At 44.1% G+C, this 18,047-nt stretch overlaps 3 protein-coding genes across 3 annotated transcripts; 1 reads left to right on the plus strand and 2 right to left on the minus strand.

Annotated features, from left to right (window-relative positions):
- Positions 1-596: 596 nt before the first annotated feature.
- LOC127342454 (Holliday junction resolvase MOC1, chloroplastic) lies at positions 597-3,638 on the plus strand. Its single transcript, XM_051368412.2, has 6 exons — positions 597-1,047; positions 1,139-1,244; positions 1,400-1,452; positions 1,917-2,048; positions 2,718-2,790; positions 3,267-3,638. Exons 1-6 carry the CDS (start codon positions 637-639, stop codon positions 3,392-3,394), a joined length of 903 nt encoding a protein of 300 aa, XP_051224372.1. The 5' UTR covers positions 597-636; the 3' UTR covers positions 3,395-3,638.
- Positions 3,639-6,177: 2,539 nt separating this feature from the next.
- LOC127342455 (uncharacterized) lies at positions 6,178-11,146 on the minus strand. Its single transcript, XM_051368413.2, has 8 exons — positions 10,720-11,146; positions 10,209-10,380; positions 9,828-10,007; positions 8,314-8,394; positions 8,071-8,234; positions 7,381-7,517; positions 6,824-6,939; positions 6,178-6,712 (listed from the first exon to the last, which is right to left on the minus strand). The coding sequence occupies exons 1-8, from the start codon at positions 10,926-10,928 to the stop codon at positions 6,464-6,466; spliced, it is 1,308 nt and encodes a 435-aa protein (XP_051224373.1). The 5' UTR covers positions 10,929-11,146; the 3' UTR covers positions 6,178-6,463.
- Positions 11,147-12,083: 937 nt separating this feature from the next.
- On the minus strand, positions 12,084-16,816 carry LOC127342456 (rab escort protein 1). The gene is made up of 10 exons (XM_051368414.2): positions 16,045-16,816; positions 15,842-15,964; positions 15,566-15,665; positions 15,228-15,266; positions 14,300-14,516; positions 14,139-14,214; positions 13,791-13,986; positions 13,582-13,662; positions 13,129-13,235; positions 12,084-12,466 (listed from the first exon to the last, which is right to left on the minus strand). Exons 1-9 carry the CDS (start codon positions 16,770-16,772, stop codon positions 13,146-13,148), a joined length of 1,650 nt encoding a protein of 549 aa, XP_051224374.1. The 5' UTR covers positions 16,773-16,816; the 3' UTR covers positions 12,084-12,466; positions 13,129-13,145.
- Between the last annotated feature and the right edge of the window lie 1,231 nt (positions 16,817-18,047).

Consider the following 18,047-nt stretch of genomic DNA (forward strand, 5'->3'; position numbering starts at 1 on the left):
CCTGCAGGTCCGACGATGAAGACGACGACGTCGCAGGCGACAACGACCGTGCAGCTCTAACGCGGCCACGACCACGACCACAACCTCGGTCTCTGCCTCTGACTCTACCAGCCATGGCGTCGACTCTTGAGATGGTGGCGACTAGGGTTGGGAAGAGAGGTGCTAGGGTTTGTGTGTGAGGGACGATGCGAGAGCGTCCCTTTTTATAGGCCGGAGGGAGACGGTGACGCTCATTAACGCCGACACGCAGAGCTAGGCGCGACGAGACGCTTCGCTCCGTCTCTGCAGAAACTGCACCGTCACTGCGCGCCAATAACTTCCGTCGCGAGGTAGACGATGGTTAGGTTAAACTTGAATGTGTCGTTGACGCGTCGAGCCCGCGTCTCCTCGCCTCGCTTTTTATTGTATCCGGCGTGCCCGAAACATTCCCTGTGTAGCGGAAATGGGCTTGGGCGCCGGACATCGTATTAGGTCGATGTCTGACGGAAGAAAACTTTGAGACGGTTGGGACGAAATTTTATCGAGCGCGTCCTAAATTATTTTGAGGGCCCTTTGGGCGGCTGGAGATGCTCTTATCCCCCGACCGGAATAACCCAAAAACCCTCCCCTTCCATTCCGCCTCCCTTCTTTCGAATTATGGCAGCTGCCGCTGCCGCTGCTGCATCGGCCGCCGCCGCCGCCGCCGCGCCAGCCACCCATCACGCAGACCACCCCATGAACGCCCTCCGCTCTACCGCCCTCCGCCGCTCCACCTTGCACTGGGACGCAGCCGCCTCCTTCTTCTCCCCGCCCTTCCGCTCTCGCCGCTGCCGCTGCCGCGTCTTGGCCCCTCCGGCCGCGGCGCTGCCCGCCAAGTCCCGCTCCAGGGCCCGGGCCAAGCTCCTAGCGGACGTGGCGGCCGCGGACCCCTGGCTCGCCTCCCTCTCCCTACTCCCGGCCGACGACGGCAACGGCGACGCCGCCCCCGCCCCCACCGGCTGGGCGCTTGGGATCGATCCCGACACCCGAGGCGCCATCGCTGTCCTCTCGCCCAACGGATCCTCTCAGGTGAGGCCCGTAGATTTTTGCTGGATTTCAACTAGCATTTCCTGTCGGCAGGTGTGCTTAATCACACCGTTCACGTTTTCGCATCCTGTAGGTGTTCGATAACCCGTTCGTGCACATAATGGTGTCGGAGTTCACCCGGAAGCGCCTGGACACCAAGTCCATCATCCAACTTCTCCGTGGCCTTGATGCGCCTCCCGGTATGGCCACATGTCTGTAGTTGTGCACTCCGACCTATCTGGGGTGTTGCGTGCCTGAAGCCTTGAGTTCCTTGTGTGTTGAGCGCGAGTCCGTTACGGTCAGTTACAGTTTCTGGTGTCTGACCATGATCTGTGGTGCTTATGTTATATTTCAGGAACTACTGCGTATATTGAGAAATCAAGTCCATTTCCAACTGATGGGAAACTGGTTTGCTTCTTGCTTTTCCTCGAATAGCATTTAGCCGGTCACTAGAAACATCCGCATCGAGATTACTGCATACTGTTGTTCTGTGCATAACTTCTTAGAGAACTCATGTCTTTGGATAGTGCCTGCAATAAGATTAGTTTAGGATTACACTGCTGCATTGCAACTTATTACCATCCCGGGTGTACGATATTGTGCAATAAACTGCTGGTAGTAACACTAAGTCTGTGGGCATCTTGAGATCACATATTTCTGAAGATAGCCCATGCATAAGTCGAAGATAAAGTTATGCTCTAGGCAGTGGGATCTAGTTCAAACTTAGTTTGTAATCTGAACTTGAGTAAAACAGGATCTAGTTCACACCATATGAATATTTAAATTTCATGTGAAACATCTGGTATAATTCAAGTTCTATCAACAACCTTGGTTCTGTTAGTAACTTTTCCCTTTTGTTTTATGGTATACAGGGATGGTGGAGTACAGGTTTCTCGTATGGCTTGTGGATTGCTTCTCTAGTGGCATCTGGGTTTTCTGTTGTACCAGTCGCATCACAGACATGGAAAGCTTACTTTGGGCTAACTCGAAGTGAATCACCTAAGGTTTGTTACTCCTGCTATATATCCCTCTCATTTACAAAGAAAAATGGTACAAAGTTTAGATGTTTGTTGATACAAACTTAGGGTTGATGCTGCCATTTGAATAATGATGTCCTACCGGTGCTGCCATTTTGATTATCAGTAAGGTTGTGTAGTAAAATGTCTAGTTAATAGAAATAGGACAACCATGAGTAAGCCAACCTGGTTATGGAATAACTAGCCACTGGGAGAAATAATACAGTGTGCGAATGAAAAAAAGGAGATCAGGCTGGAAGCCTGATTAGTCCGTGGGGGAGTCCTCAAACTCGGGTTGGTGGGTTTAGTCCCCAAATGAACCAGTTTAATTGATTTTGAACTGCTTAGAGTGGAAATGTCTGGGTTGCAATAGTTTTAGACTTTAGATGTCATTGGATTAGATCGGGGGTGCTGTGATCCAAGCTAAATGCAGCAATGAATCAAATTTCAGTTCAACCAATTCGTTGCTGCAGTGGTAATACAAAGATGGCATTTCACTTTACCCAAAAACATTTGCCTCTCATCATCTCAATGTTTCTTTCTAGATCTTGTGTTATTCTAAAGGGTGTACCCAGTGCTGAAAGCTCCTACACACTGTGGGTCTGTGAAATTCAGTATCATATAATACTTATCTTATGATCCTTCTATGTCTGCCAGGATGATAGCAGACAAGCTGCTAGAATACTGTTCCCGGATATGGCTCTATCCCTGAAGTTGAAGAAACATCATGGTACGCATCTTACTACTTTGCAAGTCGCAACAGTAAGTAACTGCCCATAGCTTGGAGTGCCTTTTGTGCCCACATCCTAATATAGATGTAATATTTCCTGACTTTCGACACAACAATCTATGGGTAAGATCATTATCTTGCTTCTTTCTAGCTCGAGCTGATCAGTTGGAGGCATAAACACATGAATAAGCATGCAGTACACGATTCCTTTCTGTGTATTACCTGCCTTGCTTGCAAGATGCATACCAAATCCAATCATACAGATTCTGCTTTGCAGTGTGTGCAGCTACGCACTAGCTTGCACTTTGTTGCAAATTAAGATGTCACGTACTGCCCTAATATATTCAAGCCCACCCAAGCGAATTAAACATGTTTTGATCAGCATTGTTAGCTTAATCCATTAGTTAAAGCTCCGGCTAAAAGAGAGGTGGTGCATTTTCTTAGATAGTTAAACTGATGCGTTGACACTGATGCAGGGCGAGCAGAGGCTCTTCTGTTAGCCGCCTATGGAAAAGGACTCGTGCTACCACCAGACAAGTTCATCAAAACACAAAGAGTACTCAAGCATGAACCCAGCTTGACATTGACGGGGAGGACCGATTGAATTGTCAATTGTTACTGTTTTGTATTGGCAAGGAGCTGCAAATAATTTGATTATTCGGTAGGAGCTCAATCACGTACATAGAAACTCAGCGTACAACTGAACTAACTCCACTCAACTTCCCGGAAGGCCGTGCTGATTTACCGTCGTGTTGTCTAATGTAACAAGCCAGTGTAAATGGGTCATGAATATTGTGTGCCAGCTGAGACCACTGTGCTGATTTAATTGACGCCATTAATTTTGCTCATATTCTCAAATTATATAGAGTGGAAACTGGAAAGTAAGGTTTACTCGGAGAAGAGGTGGTTTTACTGGTCAGGCCGGTTAGACCTCGTCCAAATCACGCCAGCTCGAGATAATCTCACACATGCGGCATGCCACGCTACCAAAATGGGTCATGTAGGGTTAAATGGTACTCCCTCCATCACAACAAAAAATTATGAAATTGAGAAATTATGAAATTGAGAAATTATGAAATTGAGGGAGTAGTTACAAGGATACCACACCGGGCAGGCACCATTGAAATTATGACATTTTTCCTTGTATTTATGGGTAGCACAAGCAAAGACAGAGTATCTATGGATGACAATTTTACCCATGGGTACGAATACTCGCGGGTATCGTACCCGCATGGGCAGGTATGGGTACACTTTTATGCCCATGGGTAGTATCCATACCCTACCCGCTAAGTCATGGGTAGGGCACATGTATAGCCTTGTACCCATGGATATACCCATACCTTACCCGTTTACCCCTTTATTGTTATCTTCTTACGTGACACGTCTACTTTCATTTACTTATGAGTTAGAATATGAGAATATGATTTTTCTATTATGTTAATTGTTATGTACTCAACTACCTATTATTGAGTTGAGATAATTAATTTTTTAATCAATTTGTTATCGATAAATTTAAAATTGTGAGTGCCTTGTGTAAAATTTAACCTACCCACCGGGTACCCAATGGATACGGGTACCCCCTGGGTATGAGTATGGGTAAAGTTTTATACTCATGAGTACGTGTATGGGTAAAATTTTATACCCATTTACTATACGAGTATGGGTATGGTATTGGTATTGCTCTACCCTGTTCATACTCTACCCATTGCCAAGTATCCACCACAAAACTAAACCCGTGCACAAGCAAGGGGCATTTTTCCTTGTATTTATGCATACAACTTTTTATTGCATTATTATTGAACTGAGTTACATTATTCGTATGTTATATTCAGTTACCTTTAAGTAAGCAACCATGTCGAACCTAATCGAGCCATTGAAAACCATCGTTCGTTTTATGTTAGTGCATCTCCAACGGTGCGACGCTTTTCGGACACCCAAAATATCCGCGGGTGTCCGTTTCCGTCGCCTGGCGGACGCGCAAATGGTCGTGCCCATTTGCGTCTGGGGTTGGCTCCAGCGGGGCGACGCATTTTCGGCGCAGGCCCGATTTCAAAAAAAGAGATTATAGCCTTAAATTTGCACGAAATTACAGCCGCAAATTGAGGTTTGCAATATGTTCATCACACTTTGCACAAGGTACGGCGCAAAGTGGAGTAAAAGGGGGCACAACAAGGCTTGAACAACAATAAAAAAGTCCAAAAGGAGGCCAAGGTGTTGGGCGTATGGTGATGGCGATCAGGTGTCTCGCGCGCGGATTTCGGCGCACCTCTTCATGAACCATGTCCTGGTGTCGTCGTCGACGCCGCTCAAGTCGGCAAGCATGATCCTTGTGTCTTCTACATGGATCTTGGCCTCGGCGTCCATCCTCCTCGCCTCGGCGTCACGCAATTTGATTTCGGCGTCTGCCTTTTGGCCTTGACGTCCATCCTTTGGACCTCAATGACCTCCTTCGCGAGGTTGTGGTAAATGGCAGCTGCGGCCTCTTTTTCCTGACGCCTCTTCTCGTCCCTAGCAGCCAAGGCGGCAAGATTCCCGGCCATTATCTTCTCCATGCGCCGGCAGCGTCCCTTTAAGAGGCTCGGACGCCATCTCGCCTTCAATGGCCTGCCACTGCAACGCTGCCTAGCTGCGCACGCTCATGGAAGCCGAGGCGCGCCATTAACGCGGTCCTGCAAAGGCTGCAGCGCGCCGCCCGCAAGTAATGCCGCGGAAGACGAAGCAGTTGTGCCCCTGCCAGGAGGGCCCGCGCGAGGACCGAGCGGACACTTTGCGCGTCCGCGCAGCGTCCGCAGAGACACAAACCTGGCGCATATTTGGGTCAGGTTTGCGGGTCTCCGCGGACGGCCCGGTCACTTTGCGTCGCCCCGCTGGAGCAGAGGTCAGACGCATTTCCGGTCAAGGCGGATGCAAACGGTCGCTCAGCGTCCGTCCGCCGCTCGAGATGCCCTTACTCTGTTTTGGAGAAGCTTTCCGACAAGCTCGGGGACCTGGCCTACAACTGGGTAACAGTAGTAGTGTTGGACGTTGTTGGCGGACCTATGCAGCCCTGAAACTAGTAGCAGCATTTTCTTCGATTATAGTTTGGGCGTGACATTAAATTATGGATGACTTCAAATCTGTGAGAGGGATGATCCACTCCACAAATATCAAGCGAAACTACCCTTGTACAAGTATTCCATTTCATAAAGCACAACAATGGAAATGGGTAGTCAGCATTGGTATACGATCTATTCCCATGTTCCGATCTTTTCATTTTATGTACCCATTTGGTTATCTAGCTTTATTTTGTGGGCTAGTCCATACCAGTTCGCAAATTAGTGGACTAAACTGAACCCGCAAGACAAGTTGGTGTACTACCAGTGCAATTATCTCCCCCAAAAAAAGTCATAACAGTAACAAAAATGTGTACTCCTTTCGATCCATAATAAGTGTTGTGAGTACAAGAGATTTTACAGCTGAATCACACAGCCGAGAGAATGGCCGTAGGTAGATGATCAACAGAAAAAAAAGACACATTCTTTTATTCTTTTATACGTAATTTTATTTGTGTTGGTATTGTACATGTATATTCTGCAACAGGTGGTCACGAACAAACATTGCAGGAAAGGGTTTAGAATTAACAGGCATCGGATGAAGATGTTACAGAGTAACGACAGTAAGAGCAGCCTCATAGTCATAGTTTTGAGGCGCTGGCTGTAACCTTGCTCAGGGCGGTCGCTGCCTTGGACCCAGACTGGCGCCCCAGATGCTTGCAGATGAACTCGCCGGCTGCCATTACCTTGCCCAGATTGACGCCTGTCTTGATCCCCAACCCGTTTAGCATGTATACGACGTCCTCGGTGGCAACATTCCCTGATGCACCCTTCGCATAGGGGCAGCCACCAAGACCAGCGACAGAGGAGTCCACGACACTGACGCCCATCTGGTTGAGCAAAGAACACGGTTGATCTCATCTGGTGGATATAATAAGGTTTCCAAGCACCATTCTGGTTTTGCGTGATGGTTTATTCACAGTATTTCGTCAGATGATTACCTGGAGAGAGACGAGGATGTTCGAAAGAGACTGGCCATAGGTGTCATGGAAATGGACCGCAAGCTTTTCAACGGGAACAACCGACATAACTGCCTCAAGCATTGGAACAACCGTGCCTAAATACATGGAAGATGATGCGTGTCAACTGAGATATTCACAAAGCAACAGTTAGTTTATCTAGAAGAGGAAGGCTGCTCAAACTACATAATTAAGCATAATCTTTCATAAAAAGAAGAGTTAAGATTTAGTGAACTTGGTGATGTACCACTGGTGTAGAATTAGGGACAGTTTTCTTCTATGTTAGTTGTTGGACTTGTTGAGAAGATTAATGTCAGGAAAAAAATAGTTTGAAGATGACAAAAAAATCATCATTAATTTTAAGGAAACACGAAAACCAAATCAGGCCAAATATGCCAAAGCTGTGAGGACCTAGGTATGAAACTATCACCAAATATCATTGCTTAATTAAGTGTAGCAAACTGACGTCCTAAGAGTAGCAAAATATAGCTCCCGCATATTTAAACAAAAAATACGGGCAGTTAATAATGTAAGATAACCTGGAGTACCAACTCCAATTGTATCACCAAGTGAAACCTCGTAGCAGCCCATGTCATAAAGCTCTTTGGCAACATAGGCTACATTTGAAGGTGGTACTGAACCTTCTACTGGGCATCCAACCACGCAAGAAACATACCTACATTGTTGCAGAATAGAGCAACACAATATTAAGAGTCTCAAATATTAATTAGCATGTGTCGCACTAGAGAAACTGCACATATATGGAATCTACTGTCCATACTATATTTCAATCTAAAGGTAAGCCTCAAATATTCACAGTTTCAAATATGCTCCAATGTCACCAGCATAGGTAGTAGAACATCAAACATAGACCATCAATGTATCGCAAAGCTTTCGAAAGTTATGAAAACATTCATGAATATGGATGGTGCATACAATAACATGGGAACCTGCATAATTTATCCAAAATTATGACCACTTGTGGCTTCTGTACCACGGTGGGGTCAGGTGTCCATGCCAGGGGTTTTGGACTAGAGTGATTCAGTTATTCGAGTTAAAGGACCAGATATACATTTTCCTAGTTAATGGACTAAATTGTTCAGACGAGTTTATGGACCAATGGTGTCTTTCCTAAATGTTTTTTTGCATCATATATATATATCAAGCTAGAAAGTAAAATGAATTAGCAAAGCTCCCACCTTAAAAAGCTAGAAAATCAAATAACTCACCCTCGCACAGGAATTTCTTGTTTTTTTGCTGCAAGAGCAACATCATTATAGCGGGCAAGGCTCTCTTTAATTGAACAGTTTATATTTGACTTGGAAAATGCTTCAGAAGCTGATGCAAATATTGCAACTTCTTTTGCACCTGCTGCGGCAGCTGCTTGAAATCCCTGATGATATATGAGCAGAACAAATTATTAAAGGGGGTAAACCAACAATACAAAATCCAGTTGATTAGAAATAATTTACCTTAAGGTTTGGAGTCAATACAGGAAAGTTTACACCCGTAATATTCCGAACCACTTCCATAACATCCTTTGCATCAGCTAGCTACAATTATTAATTTCATATCATTCAGCAATGGGATGTCAAATACATGATTGGCAAGATGAACTCACGGACATGCAAAACAAAAAGTAGACTTGAAATAAGGGCCCGGTAGCATAACTTAAGAAGCATGCAAACCACACAAATTTGAGGCCACAAGATTATGAAGGCTGTTTCGCTAACAGTCATTTTTCTTTTATTCCTTTGTCAGATGAGAAGTTTTCAGTTAGACCATAACAGAATGTTACATATTTAGACCACAATGCTACGTAGACCATCCAGCAATTAAGTTTTCAGTAGGCACTCCTGTATAAGTTTCCTTCCCTCGCTTCATTGCTAGGTAGTACTCCTGCCAAAAATAAAAGGAGGATGACTCAAGTCTAGCATAATGTTACCCAGAGGCACATTTCAGTCCTTACTTGTTTCAATAAAAAAATGTTATTACAGTCCTTGCTCGGTGGGGTAATGTTAGGCACATTTCAGTCCTTACTGTTATTTGTGGCACTGGACCTGTATCAGTCTGGCTGAATCTTAATTGCAAGGACTATTTATTTGGCTGTAAAACCAATTATCAAAGGTCAATGGCAGTTCACATTTATACTTATTCACAGGTAAAAATTAAGAGCTTGTGCACTATTCGCCCCATCGGACACTAACTTCACGCAGATAACACTGCCAATATCCAGCAACCAGCATTGCGGCATATATACAGAGGCAACCAAATTGGAGAAACTCCAACCTTTGCATCAGAACCGTTATTCATTTGATGTAGGAGGAAACTTTAGTTCTGAAGCTACAAAGAAAACATCCAGAGGATCCACTGTACCACTCATGGCCAATCCAACACTTGACTCCCAACATTTAAACAATGGGCACATCCCTTGTTGGGTTCTGCAGCTTCCCAGGCTAAATATCATATGGTATGTATCTCTCTGGCCGTGGAAATATGTTAGGGTTACAAAACCAAACAAATTTCTGTGGTGGTGAAGCTCCACTTTTAATGCAAGGTAATGTTCACACTTCCATTGACCTGGCAAGAATCCTATACAAATGACTGCTCATAATGCGTAAAATTCCCAAGGTTTGGAAGAGATGATACAATTTATGCTGATGCTAAAAGATATTGTACTGTACCATATGGACACAAGCTAAGCATGCTAGCAACCAATGGGCCCAAAAGCTGCTGTTGTTCCATAATTTTGCAGTCTATAAATGTAACTAGCAGGTTTCAGTCATAAAATGTAACTACCAGCAAGTTTATTTTATAAATAGATAGATGGTAGAATTCTTCCAGATAGTGTGGATCAATAGATTTCGAAGATACAATAACAGGGTATCAGAGATCTTCCGAATTATCAACTCGTGTCATAAATGCATAAGGATCAAACTGGTAAACGGTGTTACCCTTATGGAAGAAAAAACATTAAGAAGTTTACCTGCGGCACCCATTTCGGGGAGACAAAACTCGTTGCCTCAACAACTGATAATCCAGAGGTTGCCAACCTCTTTATGAGCTCAATCTTTACAGGTGTGGGCACTGTATCTTTTTCGTTTTGCAGTCCATCTCGCGGTCCAACTTCTACAATTTTCACAAACCTTGGCAGATCATGTATAATCTGGAAAGAAAGAAGATGTTTGATCCAGTTAATGTGCAGGAAAACTTTGGTTTTATTCTACTTATGCAATGATGATTGCAATTCTTGGGATAAAGATGCCAAGCTGATTCATACATGCATACAAAGAAACATTAGAAAATGACATCCGAAGTTAACCAGAATGGTAAGTTAACAAATGAGGGTATAGATGGAAATACACACCCTGTTTACAATCATTCTCTCTTGGTCAGAAGAAGACGAATAGTATCTGCATCTCTGTTGGTTTTGTGGAAGATAACTTCCATACAGAACATGGTGGTTCCCTCCGATCAACTTGCCTCGATTAGGCAGTGGATGTCTTTGATTTGTTCGTCTGCTGCTGGCATGCTCTTCCCTATTATAAACACGGAATTTCAGCCAGAGCAAGTAATTATGAAAGAAGAGTGCCGAATTACAGAGTCAATTCATCTTCGCATGATGAAGGTAAGAAGTTCAATAATCATTATTCGCTGGAAACAATGATAACAGCGCAGTGAATCAGACGGTTCTTGCAGCAATAACCTAATCAGAATTCTGAGAATGTCACAAGTACATGCGACTGGAAAGTAACTGCATTCTCACGATGACATTATCCAGATTTTTTTCAGCTCGAGCAGTCGAGGTTCTTAATCCCGATGCCAGGCATGAGCATATTGCAGCTTCAAAGCAAATACATACACCGAAGGACATTCACCTAAAATCGCCTGAAGAAGAGCACGGCGGAGGCGGCGCATCGGCCGCGCGATCCCCCGTGCCAGCTAGACCGGGAGGCGCCTGCGATTTCGGAGAGACCTGCATCACGGACCTCTGCAGAAGGGAGCTCGCCGCCGCCGCTGCAGAGTGCGGGGAAACCGGCGAGGACGGCGACGCGGACCTAGACCAGACCCTGGACGCCGCCAGCATCCTTCGCGCCGCCGCGGAGGAAGCGGCAGGGATCAGCACGCCGCGTCGACCTGGGCTGGCTGGGCTGATGGAGCTGGAGCGGGGAGAGTGCTTCTAGAAGCTTCTACGGATATTGGGCGTGAAGCCTGGGGAGTCAGCAAGGAGCGGAGTGACAGGTTGCGTCCGGACACTGCGCACTCTTCCATCGCGGCATTCCAATCCCAATCTTCGGTCTACAAAGCGGAGTAGTCGGTTTCATCTACAGTAGTACCGCCACTATCGAGTTCGTCTAAGTTAAAATTTAGATAAATCTCCAACATTTTCTTATCAATAGATGAAGTATTGCGTTGGTGTTTTGGAGACCGAACTACATGTAGCTTTTCTTCAATACTTAAAATTTAAAAAAATTAAGACAAAATGGTAGCCATCGATAAATGCTACAATGGTGTAAAATCTCGATACATAATGGTTTGTATTTTAGGCTACACAAAATTAATAAAATCTGAGAAATTTTATAGTATTGAAATATTTTTTATGTAGTTTAGAATATGAACTAGCTTGTATTGAGATTGTACACCATATTATACATAATTAGTTATCTCTAGAATTTAAAACTTTAAAATACGAATTCTAAGTGTTTGTAAATAAAGGGTTATATGCAGGTCAGACTTTATTTTAAGTTTTCCAAGTGTACTTTCGTTTTCGGATAGAAGCAACCGAATTTACCAGAGAGGAACCGAACCAGGATTGACCGACTAATTGAAACCAAACTTCTCAGAAACAACATTTCTTCCTTTTCTGGACACGAAGAGCGCATTTTATTCCGATATAAGAGGAGTTACATCATTCAGTACATCAAATAAAACAGAATCAGGAGGATAATTCTCCCAATTAATAACATCATTTGAATCTAAACTCAGTCTGGCTAGATTGTGCGTTGCCTTGTTTGCCTCTCTAGGACAGAATTTGAAAGAGATTCTTCCAATACTATGAGTTATCTGGAAGCAGTCTGCTAATATAGCAGTGCAGGAACTCCAGAAACAACAGTGGTATGAGCAACAGGGGCGCATACGCTTGCTAAGGAACGAATGGGGGTCCTTGCCTCGTTGGTTAACATTTTTTTAAGTCCGAAATAAATTCGTCAGAAAATGGCTTGTGTTCCTCACAAGTCACATCTTAGTAAACGCACTACACTGGTAGATTTTATTATTTCAAAAGAAAGAAAGCATCGACCAACATGGGCAGGCAGCTAGTGAAACTGAAGAGTTCAGAATGTACAAGCCGGAATTCATCCTCTAGAATCGAGAGCATAAACCGTATATGACCAGCATTTTAAACTCAAATTCATTTAACTGTTTCAACTCCTACACAACAAATGAAGGGTGCCCATATATCTTGTGCGGTATGTAACAACTGCATGCTGCAACAAGTCATACAGCCATCGATGACGATGGGCTGTGGCCTGTAGTCTCACTCATTATACGATGTATCCAAACTTCCAAATACAGATGGCTTCATGTATCTTCTGTGAGGAATTCGTCCAGAAAAAATACCGCATCCTGTGAAAAGTAACAACCGAGGTGAAGGAACAGTTTTGCTCAAGGTATCTATAGTATCTAGCTTATGAGCCAGTATGATATAGCATTCAAGTTTTAGCAAGAACATTGTAATACCAACAGCGCACCTTGACTGAGCCTAACTGGGAGTCCACAGTTACTACCAAAATTTTAGGACCTGAACTTCACAAGTCATGCCGCTTCATCTATCATCATCATGCATTGTCCTAACTAAATTGAAATATATGCAACTCTCAGATGTTACCATTGTGTTACTCAATATTTTGGTTATTTGCCAAATACGTACAAAATTTCCACAGAAAAAATGGTGTTCTATTCAAATATTTTTGATAGCGCAGTTTCCCTCACACTTCTTGTGTTCACCATTTTTCTCATTCATCACCCAAACAAGTGCTCGACAAGGAAAAAAAGTGTTTCAAAAGTTTTGATGGTGCAAGTTCACAGTTATCGACATTTCCAAATGTGACGAGGTTATGAGCAAACAGTACAAAGTCCCATAGGTCCATGTGCAAACATTTTTTATATGTTCAACACATGTAACAAAACAAATTCTAAAAGGGGTAATCCCCGGCCTCGGTCAATGCGGAGAGCCAATTTAAAAATAAGCAAACGGTGCAAGTTCCACATGCAAGTGATATTATTACCTCTATAAACATGTTTCTTATTCTGCAGAATCAGAGTCGTCATCGGCATATTTGGGAGCTGAGTTTCTAGGCAGGAATTCTTCATTAGGATAAGTATCTGCGAATAACTGCAAGAAAAACAAGAGAAACTTGTAAGGTGAAGCATGTATGTATGCTGATATCTAGCTTTTTCTCTTGTTAAATCGCAATATATTATGCTAGACAGAGCTAGTGGCGTTACAAAATTATTGACGAGCTAACCTCCAAACCTACATGAAATACAATGTAAGACGAATCCACACCAGCACTACATACATATGCAAGTTACTGTTTCTTCCATTTGGAGCATGTTAATACTCGCTGCTGGCATGAACAGTTCATTTCTGAAGCTTCCATGATGAGCCAAAATTCTGGCCTGCTATTTCATGCACATGCAAAATTGAGAATAAAATGTATCATCACAGAATGTAATACCTTTTTTGTTGATTCCAGTGTATTCCTGTAGTCCAGATTTTCATCAGGCATGGGGCATGATAATACAGTACCAGATGTTCCCTGGAAGTGGAAGATAAGACAGCGGATGTTTTTAATACAAATACATAAATGTGCACGTGAGCAGCGCACACTTTTACCAGTGCTGGAATACACAACACAGTCATAGTGCTGATCAAATAAAGGCACACCTGTGTGATCTCTTGAACATACACACAATTCCAGATTAGCGTTGGCTTTGCATTCTCAATGTTTTCACTGGTTGTCTCCAAATGGCCTTCTGAATCATCTGAACCCTGAGCACCGAAAAGAACCTCTATTGCTTTGTTTATGCATTGTTTTCCCAAAAAGGCATCAGTACAGGGAGTAGACAGATATGCCATGAACCTGCAAGTGAGATAGCTTGTAAGCGAAGTTGCTTGCCTACATTATACGGTGATAATTTTAATTTTTAAATGCAGTGATTCCCAGGTTAGATGCAGCAAGTAAACACTAAAACTGGATATGTAAATGATAGGATATATAAATGTTTAACTTACATTCCGGGAGGGCATACTGCTACATTGCTGCTCAACTGAAGCACCCGAACAGCAGCCACCTGCTGCTCTTGTAGTGCTAAAATGAAGAAGACAAATGAGAAGAAAAAAAATCACCTATTCAAGCAATGTAAACATTATTGAGGGGAAACAACTGTTCTTACATTTTGGGGGGAAAACAACCAAAACACTTGATTTTCCCTGTTTAATAGAGCTGCTGGTTATGCATATTCCTCTAGCAACTTTTCTTGGCGAGTTTGAGTCTGAAACATCAGATGGGATGTCCAAGGAAGGAATTTTGAATGAAGGATCAAGAATCAACTGCTGGCACAAAATATCCTGACCAGATGCCAATCTGGTGCCAATATAACGCTTCTTTTCCTGATCAAGAGAAAGTTGATTGTCTGGTGCTAATCATAAATTATGGAATTGGTCGTGCAGATCCCTAACTAAAAGCATGCAACATCTCTCATAGACAAATAAACACATAAAACGATCACTGATTTACTGGTCCTGATGATTGATATGATTTATCAAAAATATGAAATGAGTCAGTACCATGATTAATGATTGATCTAATATATCAAAATATATAATGAGTCAGTGCCATGCTTATCGTAAGAAAAACAAGTTTCTCTCTTGCCTGTACTTAGAACAAGACCCTCAAATCCAGATGCAGATTGGACAAAACACTTTGGAGAATTGTTCTTGTTGAGCCCACAACTGATAGATGGATAACCTTTCTGGCTGCCAGACAAACTTTCGCCAACTAAAGATGCCAACAAAGAAAATAGGAATGTTTGGAGATTTTTTGCACAGGAGCACCTAAAGTATGGTAGCAGTAGAGTTTTGCCTATTCACTTTTTTTCTATCTTTTCTGAACCAAGTGGGTGTCAATGAACCTTATCCGAATTACGATTTTCCGAATTACGATTTGTTAGTACATGTTTGAACATGACAATGAAAGCTATAATGAAAAACAAATATTTAACAAGCAACAAACCAGAACAAATCATATTGTATAATTGACTATGTTAGATAAACAAACAATGGTGCAAACATGTCTGACACCGAGCTTAAATTTTATCATACCTGGTCCAGGAGAAGGGCTGTGACCGGCATCCGCAACACCTGATTGACAGAAGAGAGATATACAAGAGGCTAAGCATCAAAAGGTTCATAATAGACAATAGTTTGCAGGATAATTGACCAAGTTTTTTTCTTTATAAATGCAGGTCATTTCAGTAGAGAGGTGCCAAACCCTTGGCCTAGCACATCATCATTACCAAATGATTAGGATCCAATCAGGTGGAAGAGACACTTAGAAACCAACCATGGGGATAGAAAGAGGATGTAGCTACATGATTATCATTAAGACAAAGCTACAGGGTAAAACCAAAGCCAGATATACTTTGTGAATAAGATCTTACATATAGGGCACCTTTAACAGCAGCAAAGCGGCAGAAAGCTTGCGGCAGCTCGCCATGCCCATACATAGGATAGATGAAAGCACCTTCTGCATTAGCGAACCTGTTAGAGAAAAAAATAAGCACATGTCAAAAATTTAGACCACATGAAGGCATTTATATAACAAAATCACAACCACAAGCTAGACAAAAGTAAATAGATTACTGAACAAGGTATACACATGATAGAAAATACATCTTCCGAAAGAGGACCAAAAAGGTTGAAGCGAGCAAAGTGACCTCTTAATAGACGACAAATAAAGAGCTATGCTCTTGATTCCATCTCTCGTCGTTAATAATTTCTCACAGGAGTCCGCGGCATCTTGATCATAATCTGCCATGGCAATGGCATATAACATAACCCTGCAAACAAGACACAGAAGCCCGCATCAGTCACATTGCTAAAAATAGACTACAGCTAGACCAGTTGAGAACGCTCTTACGCGCTTATCTTCGGTGGAAGCCTCTGTTTCTTGAGGAATTCAACGAAGGGGAGGTCCAGGTCCTCCTCGGATATCTTACCCGAGGCCTCTCCCTCCCCCTCCTCCTCATCGCCAGAGGACGACGCGGCAATGTGCGACTCGACAAGCTTGAAGAAGCTGAACAGGAGGGTCTTCATGCCAGGCTTAAGCGTGCTGTCCATGAAGATGGCCCCCTTGGAGTCCGGCACCGGGTAGAGGGCGCCGTCCCAGTAGAGGAGGCTGCCCCCCTCCACGCTCTTGAACTCCACATGGTTGTTCCCACCTGATCTGAGAAGAAGGTCCACGGCCTCGTCGGCGCAGTACAGCACCCTGGGACCCACCAGGTCGACCGTGAAGCGGCCGGACGGTTCGGGAACCGTCCCCGAGGTCTCAACCTCCGAGTACAGACAGCGGCGGTCGAGATGGACGGCGGTTTGTGAAGCGGAGGAGGAGGTTGCGGTTGAGGGAGGCGGGACGGGGGCGGAGGAGCCGGGGGAGAGGAAGGAGGGGAGGGACGGGAGCGGGACGGAGGAGTAGAGGGAGCCGTAGAAGGGGTTGGGGTCGACGTGGAGGACGGTCTTCCCGGCGGCGGCGCAGGCGGCGGCGAGGATGGACTCCGGGAGCCCGGTGCCGCAGACGACCACGTCGAATGAGGTGGGGTCGATTGTGGGGTAGTCGTCCGGGAAGCCGCCGGCGGAGGCGTCCGCCATGGTCAGCGGCGAGTCGCTTAATCAGATGGAGATCAGCAGCAGCACCTGGAAAGGGGAAATTCCACACGATTTAGCTGCGCATTCACGCAAACACGTTGGAGGCACAGCTCAGCTCGATTCAGGTCAGAGAGGGAGCGGCAGCTCACCGTGCGTGTGCGTCCGCTCCAGCCGACGCCGGCCACCGACCCCCGGCGAGACTCCCGGCGAGCTGTCAGCCGCCCTGGCGCCCTGCAAAGTACAAACTGTGGCGGAGGCGCGAGAGCGAGAGACCGTAGAGCGTGCGTTGGTGTGGGAAGAGGAGAGAGATCGCCGCCGCGACTTGGATTTGGAGGAGTGCGATGCGGACGCCTCCTATACAATTTCGTTGTCGTAGCTAAGTCTATTTATCTTTTCAAACGTCGTAGCTAAGTCAAAATGAACATGATTTCCAAGGGAAGAGTTTGAAGGAGGATCTTATTCGTTAGCAACCATGAAAAAAGTACAGATTGTAGCATCCATTTGACGAAGTGCAGATTTTGGGAGGCTGAGAGAGAGAGAGAAGAACCTCTCTTGAGGTACTAAGTGTCAAATCAGTCAAGCACCTGAGTTTGTATCTAGTGCAAATGTGTTGCACTAAACCAGAAAATAAAATGCTTTACAGAAACCATAGTTCTGAACTATAAACTTTACGGTGGTCCCTTTTTTTGACAATTAATACCACATATATTCATAGTAACAGATAGTATACGGTAGAGATACACGAGCTGACTCTAACGATTAAAAAATAAATTTTAAAAGATACTAACAAATTTTCGAGATCTTCGAAAATTTTCTTTTTCCGGACACAATCTTCTACTCTTTTAAAGGTAGCCAAAGATAAATAACGAACCATAGACCTATAAATATCGACGGAGGTTTTCCTATCATTTGAATTTGAGCTGCAATGTCGAAGATGTGTGCACTCGCGCAACTATTAAAGTAATCAATCAACATCGGCAAGACTATTAACACTAGAATCTCAGAAAATAACAACCGACCAACCTTATCGACGTCGCTGGAGAGCCGAGAGTATGAATCACCACTGTCGAGGACGTAGCAGCCGGGACAAAAACTGCGAGGATAATTCTCCTCGCGGCAACCATGAGAAAAGATCCAAAATCGATCTAGCGAAGCAAGACCTGAAAAAACCAAACCTAGAGAATTGTAATCTTTCAACATCACTGTTGATGTCGGGAAGGAGATCTCATCGTCGAACCATAGGTCAAAGATCACTTATTGCATACGATACCATCTCAA

This window comes from Lolium perenne, chromosome 3 (assembly GCF_019359855.2).
Source record: "Lolium perenne isolate Kyuss_39 chromosome 3, Kyuss_2.0, whole genome shotgun sequence".
NCBI classification, from domain to species: domain Eukaryota; kingdom Viridiplantae; phylum Streptophyta; class Magnoliopsida; order Poales; family Poaceae; genus Lolium; species Lolium perenne.